The sequence below is a fragment of the Arvicola amphibius genome, chromosome 2 (genome assembly GCF_903992535.2).
Source record: "Arvicola amphibius chromosome 2, mArvAmp1.2, whole genome shotgun sequence".
NCBI classification, from domain to species: Eukaryota; Metazoa; Chordata; class Mammalia; order Rodentia; family Cricetidae; genus Arvicola; species Arvicola amphibius.
Window position 1 is genome coordinate 130,518,698 of NC_052048.2, and position 12,858 is coordinate 130,531,555.

General features: G+C 49.5%; 1 protein-coding gene across 2 annotated transcripts in view; it reads right to left on the reverse strand.

The window, feature by feature from the left end:
* Nucleotides 1-262: 262 nt before the first annotated feature.
* Nucleotides 263-12,858, reverse strand: part of Babam2 (BRISC and BRCA1 A complex member 2) — a 381,270-nt gene continuing 368,674 nt past the window's right edge. For both annotated transcript variants that reach the window (XM_038320567.2, XM_038320568.2), the window contains exon 12: nt 263-631. In XM_038320567.2, coding sequence (XP_038176495.1) covers nt 568-631 — 64 coding nt within the window. In that variant the 3' untranslated portion in view covers nt 263-567. The remainder of the gene's footprint in view (nt 632-12,858) is intronic.

A 12,858-nucleotide genomic window follows, 5' to 3' on the forward strand; every position in this document is an offset into this window, starting at 1 on the left:
GAGCTGGTGACCGGCATGGTGCTGGGATCCATGAATTACTGAGTCTGGCGCTGGGCCCGTGGAGTGAGCAACTGAACCCTAGAGATTCAGAATTTTTCAGTCACCTCTTCTCCAGTAGAAGGCTTCTCCAACTGGAAATGTAACTGTTGGGGTGCACACACACTCAACACTAGTTTAGGTGGCATAGGGAGAAGTCAAGGGTGTTCAACCAAAATTTAAACTTTGAAAGTCCTTTAGGACAAAGACTTGAAAGAAGGGTGTGTGCAGTCATGACATTTTATTTTCCCTGGAAGATTTCTGCATCGGAAAGGAGTTTATTTCTTCCGGCTAAGAAACATGAAGAGGATAGAGGGAGCAACCAGCAATGATGGGTGCTAGGATTCGGGGTACTACCAGCCAGCTCAAGTTTGGGCTGCAGCAGAGTAGGGCTGTGTGGGGCAGGCAGTGCTGCTGCACGAGCAGAAGACCGCCATGAAGACTTTCCAAGTGGCTTCCAGGAAGCGGCCTGCGTGCTGACAGCGTGTGGACGCAGCAGTCTGGTTGGCTGCCTCTCAACACTGGTGTTTCCTAGAGCTTTCCATTGGCAAACGCAGCCTCCTGGAACTGCGGGACAAAGGTTTTGAAATAAGCCCTGGTGGGAAAGAGGGGAGAAATAAAACTGTGGTTAGCACAAACATCTTGAGCAAAAAAATGCGACTCAGGGCTTGCGACCTAACTCGGAACAGTTGTGATTTGCTCCTCATGCGTCCTGGGACGGACGCTCCTCCTCTCAGAGGCAATGCCTCTGGATTGTTCAAGGGAGGTATATGCAGCTCGCCCCTGTGCTCCCTCTCCTGGGAACTCAAAGGGCCTGTTTGATGACCTTCCTGCCTGCCAGGTTTACTAGACACTCACCCTGAGAGTCCACTGCATTTCCTAGGAGAAAGATGGGGTTTGATCCAAGCTGTAGGTCAGAGAGCCACAGTGACACCCAGTCATTTCCATGATTGAAGATATCATCGTGGTCATAGTATCCTAAGTTGAATCTGGGACTTCATAAAGGTCTAATAAGGATTCCTAAATGAGCTATGGTCTGTATTGATTTCTAAAATACACATGCAGTTTAGTTTCCTGGCTGGGTTTTGGGAGAACCTTCTAAGGACAGACAGAATCTGGGAGAGAACATACAACTTTCCGGATACCTGATTTTTTCAATTTAGATAAGGTGTTACTCTGTAGCCGAGCTAGTCTGGCCCTTACTACATAGCTGAGGCAAGCCTAGAACTCAAAACCCTAGGCTGGCCCCTAACTCCCAGTAATTCTCCTGTCTCAGTTTACCCAGTGACGGTATTAAAGATATGAGCCACCATGGTTGACCCAGACACCCAGATTTCTACTCTGCAGAGAGAAAGCCACGTTCCACGTCAGCAGACAGAATGTGCTGAGCCTACTCTGTGTCAGGCACTGAGTGACCAGAGGTGGGACCTGCCATGTAGGAGACCAGTTCTGAAGAGGAGGCAGACACAGAATCAACACTGAGGTGGGTGGTAGGTACATCTCAAGGGGTGGGCCCTGTGGACCCTACAAGGTAGTCATTGACAGGCCGGGTTGGGTGTTATTGGCAGAAGGCACAGCAGGAAGAAGCCTGTTGGAAAGGAGGGTTGGAGAGTGAGAGAGGGGAACATGCCTTTTATGACCCAGGCTTGCCTCCAAGTTCCTGACCCACTCCCACAGAATCCCCATCACCCTTAGGCATCTAGAGGTAGCTCACCCAGTAATCTCACTTTCCCAGAAGAGTAACAAGAAGTAGAAGGCCTCAAGAACTGCCACCATCCACACAGAGATCTGGTTCTGATAAGACTGGCCCCCAGGCTCCAGCTCTTAGGAAGTGAGGAGAGCGGAATTAGGTGTGGAGGCGCTGACCAGGAGTAGAAGTGCATCTGCCTGAGTACTGAGGGGACGGGCACAGAGTCCTGAGTACCGAGGGGACAGGCAGAGGAATACTGAGTACCGAGGGGACAGGCACAGAGTCCTGAGTACCGAGGGGACGGGCAGAGGAGTACTGAGTACCGAGGGGACGGGCAGAGGAGTACTGAGTACCGAGGGGACGGGCACAGAGTCCTGAGTACCGAGGGGATGGGCAGAGGAGTCCTGAGTACCGAGGGGACGGGCACAGAGTCCTGAGTATTGAGGGGAGGGGCAGCAGAGCCACCTGAGAGAGCACAGGCAGATGGAGTCAGCTCGAGCACATGGCCTGGGACATGGCATAATAGTGAGTGTCCCCTAACCCAACAGGTCCTGGGCAGTCATCTCTAGACCAGACTGAATGCAGTTATTGATGACACACTGCCCTCCACCTCCACCAACTCCACTGATCCCTTCTAATTAGGTTGCTCTGAATGTCGGGCTTTTCAGTCCTGGTACCAGAAGGGCTCTAGCAGGTCCAAACATGGAGCTGACAGGTTTTGCCTTTTACCCTTCTTTGCCTTGCAAAAACAAAAACAAAAAACCCATTAGATTACATTCCACCAAGCTAACCACCAAGGCCTGTTCCCTTATTTTGTTACTTCTTTTTCCTGAGGCTGACCACCAAGGTCCAGCAATCAAAGTACTGAAGCCCAACAATCAAAAGCCCCCTTTTGGGTGCCCTAATTAACCTGTCCAATCAAAATTAAACACCTCATCCTAACAGGGTTTTCCCTTTCTAAACTGCCATTTGCCTACAGACCACATCTCTCTCCTCTCTATCCAGAGAGTCCTTTGTCCCTCTGGGGCAAACAGCCCTTCCCTCTCTCCTCTGCCCCCTTTCTCCTCTGTCTTCTAGCCCCTGTTTGTGTCCCTCTGGGGCAAATAAATCTCTGTGCTGACTGGTCCTTTCAGTAGCATTCAGAAGCTACTGTTCTCGTTCTCTCTCTCTCTCTCTCTCTCTCTCTCTCTCTCTCTCTCTCTCTCTCTCTCTCTCTCTCTCTCTCTCTCTCTCTCTCTCTCATAATTCTGTGACTTCAAGCATCTTAGATCTCCTGTCTTTCTCTCCCAGACACAACTTTTCTTGGTGCTTGTCTCGCCCTGCTCTCCACTCCCTTCGTGGAGAGCAAGTTCATGAGTGAAGGCTTGCATCACGTTCAGGACTCTCTAGACTGGTCCCCACCCTTCTTCCCCTCCCAAATTTCCAGTCACACAGTCCCAACCACCTGCAGGACATTCTGACCTAGAAGATGCTCTGGCCAAATTGCACTTCTGTAAGAGAGCTTTTGGTTTCCAAGGCTCTCTAAATCCTTTCAGGGAATCCACCCTTAAGAGTCTCTTTGTTCTTGGTGACACTCCTGTTCCAATCTTGCTACCTTTTAACAAAACTGCTGCAGAAGCCCACTTCCCTTAGGACACAAGCCAGCCATGCCTTTCCGCTGCAGAGAGATGAACTGTCTCTGCCACCACCCTGACGGAGACTTTAATGTTCTCCAAACTCTCGTCCTGTCTCTCAGGGCTTCTCACTATCTGCCTTCCACTTTTTTTAAAAAACAAAAACAAATGCATTCTTCAATTATTTTGAGGTATATATTCCTTTGAAAAGTAAAGAAAACAAAGGACCCTCCTCTCCTCAGAAAAATGCACACCCTTCCATTCCTTTACACGTATCTTACACAACTAAGGGATGACACACTCCTAAGCCCACCCACAGTTTAGTAAATGAGCCCCAAGTCTATGTGTGTGCCCCGTGCTCTCCCTCTTTCTCACACACACCACTTCCGACCTTCCTGCCCATTTGGGCTCGATGCTCTTGCTTTCCAAGCCTCTTGAGCACCAGATAATTCTCTTCTGCACAGTCATTTCTTATGTTTCCACGGCACTGGCCCCTGGATTCACACATCCTCCCTAACAGGCCGCATTGCTAGCCCCTATAAAAAATGGCTTAGATCTGGTTCAGCATGTTGTCTGTGGTGGCTTTAATGACTACAGCTTATGATGGCCACTGGTAGGCAAGGGTTGGCCTAATCACATGCATTACTGTTAAAGAAGGTGGGTGAGAGAAGAATATTCCACCAATAAACGTAGTGCTTTGGCGCCAACAGAGAAAACTGGTCCATTTCTAAATTTCTATCTGTACCAGGAATCGGAGCGGAAGACAAAGCATCACTGTGGCTAAATCACTGCCATCCTCTGACTTTTGACTCTAAAACACTGTGAACAGCTCCACCAGGCCAAAAGTTCTTTTTAAAAAATATTTATTTATTTATAGTTGATGTACACTGGTGTTTTGCCGTGAGTGTCGGGTCTCCTGGAACTAGAATCACAGACAGTTGTGAGCTGCCATGTGGGTACTGGGAATTGAACCCAGGTCCTCTGGAAGAGCAGTCAGTGCTCTTAACCACTGAGCCATCTCTCCAGCCTGAGACCAAACATTCTTAATGCAAAAGGAAGGGTTGTGATGCAGCGGGAGGAGTCTGTTACCTCCAGTGACTGGGTGTCACTGTGGCTCTCCTTATGTGTTCCAGTGGCTTCTGTTTTCCCAACAGTCTGGATGTGTGGAAGAGGAGAGCTAACCCCCTTAGCTGAGAATCAGAGAGAACAGGCTGCCCCCAGCCTCTGTAGCCCTTGCTTCTATGTCACTGTGGACAGGGTCACTCTGGCCACACGACAGGGAAGAGACTGTAGTTAGGCTTCAGCAGTGCACCAACATGGCTGGTGAGTGGATGGTGCCGGCTGCTCCGGGCACTGGCCCGAGTCTGGCAGCCATAGTCCCAAGGAGTCCCCTGCCACCCCTCCCAGGTTCTGGAGCTATTCAGCTGCTCAGTTTTGTGTTCCTGGGAACACTTCTGAGGAAGGGGCTGCAAGGTCTTCACACCAGGGAGCACGACTGAGAGGCAAGCTCTTTCCTTTGCAAAAAATTCTGAAGTTTCCTGTGTGTCCCGGGCTTTCCCTGCCAGGGCAAACTGTGCCTCCAAGGGGGAAGTGTGGCAAGGGCTATTTAAAGGCATGATGCTACCAGCTGTTTGCAGCGATCGCTTTTCAGCTTGGATCCTCATTAAGTCAGTCAAGGGAGGGGAAGCAGGCACAGGAAGGGGAAAATGACAACTGGCGCCCACCCATTTATAGATGTTTTTAGAGCACTGTTTTCATTTATTTCACTTTTTACCAGAGAAAATGAAGAGCCGCCCAGGGCCCAGCATGCGAACAGCACTAGGTATCTACATCTGTTACCAAAAGCAAAGTGTCCAGGAAGCTTCCCGAGCATGTGATGTGGTGGGAAAGGTCCTTAGCCTCAGCATTAGCTGGCCAGGGGTGGGAGTGGAGGCAGGAGACAGATGCCTGGCGTTGGCCAGGTTCCTCGCTACGCTCATGCTAGAAGTCTCCGTTTCAGATCAATTCAGAGTCCACTGTGTTTTAGAGTGGAATAAGGTGCTGATTCTCTTGTCTGATTGAAGCTCCATTGTTCAGGGTTTCAGAAAAGCCAGTACAAACCAAGAATCTCCAGAAAACAAAATGCAGAACTGGGATCCCAGGCTGTGACTAGGTCAGCTCTGTGCGAAACAGGGCAAGGAGCCGGGAGATGCAGTGTTGAGCAGCCCTCCCCCTGGCCTTGGACCCAGGGCTGATGATCCACTTCTCTCCTCCACACAGCGCAGAGCTTGGCCTGCCCCTGACTAAGGTATGCTGCTGCACACTGTGGATGACAGGGCAGGGAGCGTAGGTTCTGAAGCCAGCCACACCTCAGCTTCAGGCTGGTTTGTTTGTCTTACTAGCTGGATCCTTTGGGCAAGTGACATTAGCTTTGGTTTCTTCATCTATGATATGGGAATGATTATGTGGCTACCTTAAAAGGTTCTTAAATGAGATGGTCCAAGTTAAGCACTTGACATAGTAACTGGCCTAATAGATGCCCAAGGATGCTGTTACCATGGGGACCAAGCTGGCTGTAAGCAGGGGGAGTGGTTCAGAATTTCTGGAAACAGCAGCAAGCCTTGTGTGGAACTGTGGCAGAGGGATGGCTTCTGCAGGGAGAGGAAAGAGGTCTGAGGGTCCGTGTCCCCAGTTCATCTTCTTCCCTGTGGCTTCTTGACTACGCCTTCCTTTCCCACATATCACACAGAGTTGGCAGCTGGGGCAGTAGGATGGCTATTCTTACACTGGACACACAGCCATGGTCATCAGGACATCATATATCTTTTTTGTTTTGTTTTGTTTTTTGAGACAGGGTTTCTCTGTGGCTTTGGAGCCTGTCCTGGAACTAGCTCTTGTAGACCAGGCTGGTCTCGAACTCACAGAGATCCGCCTGCCTCTGCCTCCCGAGTGCTGGGATTAAAGGCGTGCGCCACCACCGCTCGACCGACATCATATATCTTTTGAAATTCAGTCCTGACCTGCTTGGTGTCATACTGATGGCTTTCGAGAGTGAGCTCTGCAGTCAAAGGTACCCCTAGGTCCCCACTCATCTTCTCCCAAACCTGCCGGGTTTGTTTTTGGCTGTGGGCTTTTTTTTTTTTTTTTGAGGGGGTCAGGAAGGAGGCTGCAGCTGTTGACAAGGGAGGGGTATAAGAGTCACATGACTAGCTGCCCAAGACAAGGACAGAGTTATTTGGTCTTATCCTCACACAGATCTTTTTATTTTACAAAAGCCTAAACATTTGCCTTCTTCCAAAACAGGACTTGGATTAAAAAACGCTTTTCCTTGGGCAACTGTAACATGAGACCTGTGATGTTTTGTTTAAGCCAGGCCAGCGTGGTGCTGGGTTGGGGTAGGGTGGGCTGGGAGAAATGGTTCAGAGACATGACCCTCACTGTCAGCAAATCCAGAATATATAAATCAAGTCCGAGGTAACTTTTGAAAGCAGATGCAAGTTCTAAGCCCCTCAGAGTTCTCACTGCCCTTTCTAGCTTTGCTCTGCAGCTGTGCCTTCAACGGGCACATGTTTTCCATCAGTCATATGAAAACCGATTGTGGTATGAAAATCAAAGCCGTCCTGTAAATAGTGTAAGACAAGTCCCGCTAATCATGCCTCGTGGTCTTTGGTCTTGCCTTGTCCTCATTGTCCTGGACCGCCACTGTAAATAGTGACTCATTCTGGGTTCTTGCCTCATGTCAAAAGGCCAGGCTTATAATAGATCTCTACAAAGAGACCTGGTTTCATTTCGATGCCCTTCACCCCAAACCTTTCAAAGCCCAGGGAACAACTGTCCATCTAACGTGGATACCATGGTGAATCACTGATGGTCAGTGGGAGTCTGTCTGGCTGTTGGGCCCTGGGTGATGGGGGCCTGGTTCTCTGGTAATGGGTTTAAGAACATGCACATGTTTGTAATGGTTCACGGATAGTCTTGCTATACATGCCAGTCCTTGAACAAGTCTGATTTGTTTCTGGGTTGGGGTTGGAGTATTAAAGCTTATAAAATGGGGAATTAGCACTGTAGATACAAAGTCTTGATATCAAGTTGAGAACACAATGTCACATGCTGATGACTTCAGGCACAGAGAGGGCCCTGCCCTCAGCTGGCCCCCAGTCTTCCTTAGGCTGAATTCCATGGTGTTCTATGCGCCAGCCACAGGAAGCATAGCCTGACTTGGTTGGGGATGCTTAGACTTGTGTCTAGACTGTGTGTTAGGCATTTTGCCTCCTCACCTATGGAGAAGGCTGAGGTTGCGGTCTCAGCATTGCTAAGCTCAGTCAGAAGCTGTTGCAGAAGGACTTCAGAGACCACTTCTACACATCAAAGTAGTGGGATGGAATCTGGTTCCTGCCAAATCATAGGGTATTTAAAAATTCTAAACTGGTCAGGATTACCTAGCAGTTCTTTGCCCTTCTGAAGCCCTTTGAGGGGTCCTTCAGAGCCTGGCCAGCTCCTTTGGGGTCAGGGCATTTTGCAGCCAGTTACTGCAATTGTTGGGGCTAGAATTTACTCCCCAGGATGCAAGTAGCTCTGGCCCCCTCCCTCTGCCCTGGTGCAGGGCATGAGAAGGCAGAGGAAAAGAGCACAGGGCTAGCTGGCCAGAGGGGAGGGAGGGAGAGGATGTCCAAAGGTCTCAAGCCTCCTCAGTCCCCAAGCTGACTTGCTCTGCTTGGTTTTCATCTCTGAGTGAATGCCTCTATCATATGCCAGACAGTTTCCACACCCCTCTGAGGGAAGATCCGCTCATATGCATCCATCTTTGCAGCTTCAGTTTCACACTGTGTATTCTGTGCACAGCAGGTCTGCACGGATTCCTCAGATACGGGGTGGGGGGTTGCTTTAGAACAATATAGTCTCATAACGGAAGGAATGCTCACAGTTGTTACAGGGAAGAGTGAACAGAGGCCAGGTTGGGTTGCAATGGCCCCTTACTACGATGTAGAATCATGGGATGCCCAATAGGCTTTTTCTGTGAGCCCCTCAAGGCTGAGATTAGGATGGCCCATCACTGTCTGGCGCCTGCCTTCCTTAGGCCCCATTCCAGGTGAATTCCAACCTGTGCATAAATGAAATCTACTCCAAGGGTGCCTGGCAGTCCAGGAGCTGGCAAGCAGGTCTTCTCATTTGTTTCCTCTCTGGTCAACGCTGGAGACATCATAACCCACTGGTACAAGGCTCACGTGACCACCGGAAGACCCAGAATGAACTGGCTGAGCTGCAGCAGGTAGGTGTTGGGAACTGAGGAATGAGGGCTGATGGAGGTTTGGATGCCCAAGCAGAACCAGCCCTGCACTCATCTGGTCTCATGACCTCCTTCAGCCTATTATGCTCGCACAGGCGATCCCTCAGTTACTCTGCCCAGGGCGAGCAGGAACCCAGCAGAGGCCAGGATGTGATGGCAATGGGAAGGTCCATGGAGGGTGCAGGGATCTAACCATAGCCCTGGCCACGAGAAGGGGCTCTCATCGGCTCACCTGCCAGGGGCAAGTGACCGCCTATGTATCTGATGCTGGTGAGTCACCTTCATGGTCACAGATGGCCTTCCATTGCTTAGTAAGCAAAAGGGGAAAAACCAAGGCATGACCCCCCAGAAAGGAAGTGCTCATGCTGCCAGCTGGGCTGACCACAGGGATTGTGGGATCTAGGCTCCAACACATGGAGCTGGTGCCTCAGGGTTTCCATACAGCATCAGTGGGCATTAGTCTAGACTCGGGGTCCAGTTTTAGTCTCAAAGGACCAAGAACACCCTTAGGACATCAAATTTCTGGAGGCTTCAATCGCCGGGCAAAAATTGGGAACTTGAGGGTGGGGCGAGACGGGGTCAAGGGAAGATGGGGAGAGAAAAGCGTGAAGGGGAGAATGGGGGGAGCTTGGAGGAATGGGATGCTTGGGATACAGGAAGGGTGGATATGGGAGCAGGGAAGCATATATCTTAATTAAGGGAGCCATCTGAGGGTTGTCAAGAGACTTGACTCTAGAGGGGTTCCCAGGTTTCCAGGGAGATGCCCCCAGCTAGTTCCTTGGGCAGCTGAGGAGAGGGAGCCCGAAAAGGCCAGTTCCTTTAGCCATACTGATGAATTTCTTGCATATCACCATAGAACCTCCACCTGGCGATAGATGAAGAAATTGACTGAGCCCCACATTGGAGCACTGGACTGAGAGCCCAAGGTCCTGATGAGGAGCAGAAGGAGGGAGAACATGAGAAAGAAAGTCAGGACCGTGAGGGGTGCGATCACCCATGGGGACTGTGGGGCAGAACTAACGGGAGATCACCAACTCCAGTTGGAATGGGACTGATGGAACATGCGACCAGACCGGACTCTCTGAATGTGGCCGACGGTGGGGGCTGACTGAGAAGCCAAGGACAATGGCGATGGGCTTGGATTCTACGGCGTGGACGGGCTCTGTGGGAGCCTTCTCAGCTTGGTCGATCACCTTCCTGGACCTGGGGGGAGTTGGGAGGACATTGGTCTTAACATAGAGTAGGGAACCCTGATGGCTCCTTGGCCTGGAGAGGGAGGGAGGGGGAGTATGGGTGGAGGAGAGGGAGGGAATGGGGAGGAGGAGGAGGAGAGGAGATGGACATTTTTAAATATAAAAAAATAAACCACAAAAAAACAATAAAAAAATTTCTGGAGGCTTAAAACAATCATATCCCTGTTGAGCTTCTTGCAGGGCTATGAATATTGCCTACCAGGTATTATATGGCCTTTGCAGTGAATGCTAGACCTTGGTGTCTAGGAACTGCTGCTCATGACTTCCCCAGCTGCTTGGGGAAATACCTGTTGGGTTTTGGGCACAGCTTTTTGTCACCCAGTGCTCTGAGTCTTTGTCCTCTAGGTTAGGTATGTACAGGTAGCTCCTAGGGCAGACTGAGGGTCTTCTACGTCCTTTCCATTCATGACAGGTGCACTAGAGAGGTCAAGGAGCAAACAGCAGGGGCGCCTGATGTGCCCACAGGGCTCACCCACTCCACTCCACAGCAGCTCAGGGTCCTGCAGTGCCCCCCTGGCATATACTCTCAGTTCTCTGAGGCCCTAAGTGTCAGTTACAGCCAAGGAAGGGAGGGGAGATAAAAGGGGCATATATACAATGTAGGCATGTGATATCTGTTCATGGTATGAAGTAGGCTCATCCAAATACTGGGCTGTGAAGTCCATTTAGTGGGTCCTGACCTATATTAAAATAAGCTAAGTAAAATCAGAGAGGGTCACATGTGACCAGGGGAAATGCTTTTGTATGAAACTTCTGAATATACACTGAATTAGGATGTAAAATGAATATCTTGCTGTGGATTGTGGTTAAAAAAATGTCTAGAAGTCGCAAGTATAAGGGAAGGAAGGAGCTGCTATATGCTAGACACCATGTTGCTTGTGTTCATCTCTGTTGATTCCATTGATTCTTAATGGCCCCACTGTCATGTTGGTGTCTTTATTTTGACCAATGAGGAACCAATGATCCAGAGATGCCCAGCGGCTTTTCTAAGGTCACACACTAACAGGAGGTTATGCTATGAGGAATCCAGAGCTGCTGGCTCCAAAGAATATATTTTTTCCTTTCCGTCCTGCCAGAATTCCAGCAGAGTGGAGACTCACCATTGAGGTGAGAAATGGGCTCCATCCCTGGCTCCACCACAAGAATAAGTCTTTCATTTCCTTATCTACATGGGGAGTAAGAGATAAAGTAGCTTGATTTGGCTCTCCACCCACAAAATATCCTTTTAGCCGAATGTTCATCCACTACAACTTTTGTTAGAATAGCCAACTACCCAGTAATGAACTCCAAGAGCCACTCATGGCCGATTCTCATGGCCTCCGCATTTGTTCTGTAGATGCTGACTGGTACCCCTGCCCTGGATAGGATCTCAGTAGAATTATGCCTGTGATAACAAGACACAAAAGAGATGAGCCTGATCTTGTTGCCCATTTGGTTTTCTGAAGTTTTGTGCACCCTAATGAACCCCAAGGCTTGTCTGGAAGGAAGGAAAGGAACTCCAGGGGGTATAAGTGGTTCACCCAGGTAACTCTGGAGGTACCATAAATGCTCCCTAAATAATGAGTCCTAGAAGAACAAAGGGTACCCAGAAGCTTAAAACTCTCTATAGCTGCTGCCGAATGTAATAAAATGGGACGCCTTTGATCCAAAGACAGTGGACTGAGTCTCGGGATGCTGAGAGAGTCCAGCTGTTTCTTACTTGCTGTGTGACCTTCATAAGCCATCTTCCCTCTCTGGGCCCCAGAAGCCTCATGTGTAAAATGAAGGGATGGTTTCTAAGGCAACTACTAGGTCAAGAATATTATTATCTGTTATTGTTTGTTATTACTATTGCTTTAGTGTCAACCCACCCACATTAGTCATAGTTTCTCAAGCGAGAAGCAGTAATTTCATAAATGACTTCTCCCTGTACTTTACTGGAGGGGCTCCCTCCAAGTCTTAATAAGCATTATCAGAGGCACTGCATACATCTGAGGCTTCTATACAGTCCCTCTGGTCCTCCAGATCTGACCTACAATCCTAAGAAGGATGGACAGTATCCATCCTGGCCATCTTCCTTCCATCCTTCATATGAACAGACAACTGGACATGCATACACTTAGAGAGTTCATGGCCTAGTACTGCTTGGTTCCTGTGGGGATAAAGGAACTCATGTAAGCAGGGCTGGCTCTCAGGGAACACATAAACATTTGAGTCCCTGGTCAGGAAGCTCTATGCTGGCCCTGGAAGGGAGTTTGGTGCTTTGCTTTTACGCATGGGCCAAGTCTTCCTTGGCTCACTCATTTACTGCCAGTGAGGAAACTCTCTTTTCTGCTCAGATCTATACCAGGGCATTATGTAGCAGGCCAGACGTCTAGCATCTTTAATGACAATAATAACAATAATAATAATAATTTGCATTTATACAAGGCCTTTCATCGGGGATCTTAAAGTGTATAACAAGCAATAATTAATTTTCATTCGCAAGTCTGGGAGCCAGCTAGGTAGAAGCCCCTTTATTTCATGGGTACAGGATATTTTCTTGCACCCTGGAGCATGTTGGGAGGCCGTTTTGCCTCTTGGAAATCCAGCCCCTTCTCTCTTGAGGCTTGGGTTAACATCAGACTCTGCTGTGGAGGTTCCTACGCCAACCAACCCCCAGCTAGACTGCCTTGGCTAACTGCTCAACACCGATTTGGTGCTGTAGAAACCCAGCACTGGGAGGGAATCTGAGCAGGCTGAGGCAGGGCTTGTCGTAGTGGCACTTGTGAGGGGTGACACTCTCGGGTGCCTTTTAGGACAGGGAGCTTAATATTTGCATAGATGTTGACCTTTTTTTGTGGTAAGCCCTGGCCTGACCTTTGTGGGTCATGCACACAGTGGATGGGTGGGCGGAAGCTGCACCACCTGAGCTGGGTCCTGTCCCCATGAATGTTACAGGGAGTCTCCTGAGTGTTTCTGGCTTTGGTACTGTGGCCTGACAAGTTCTTCAGACTATGCTCCATCTCGGGAGGTCGACTC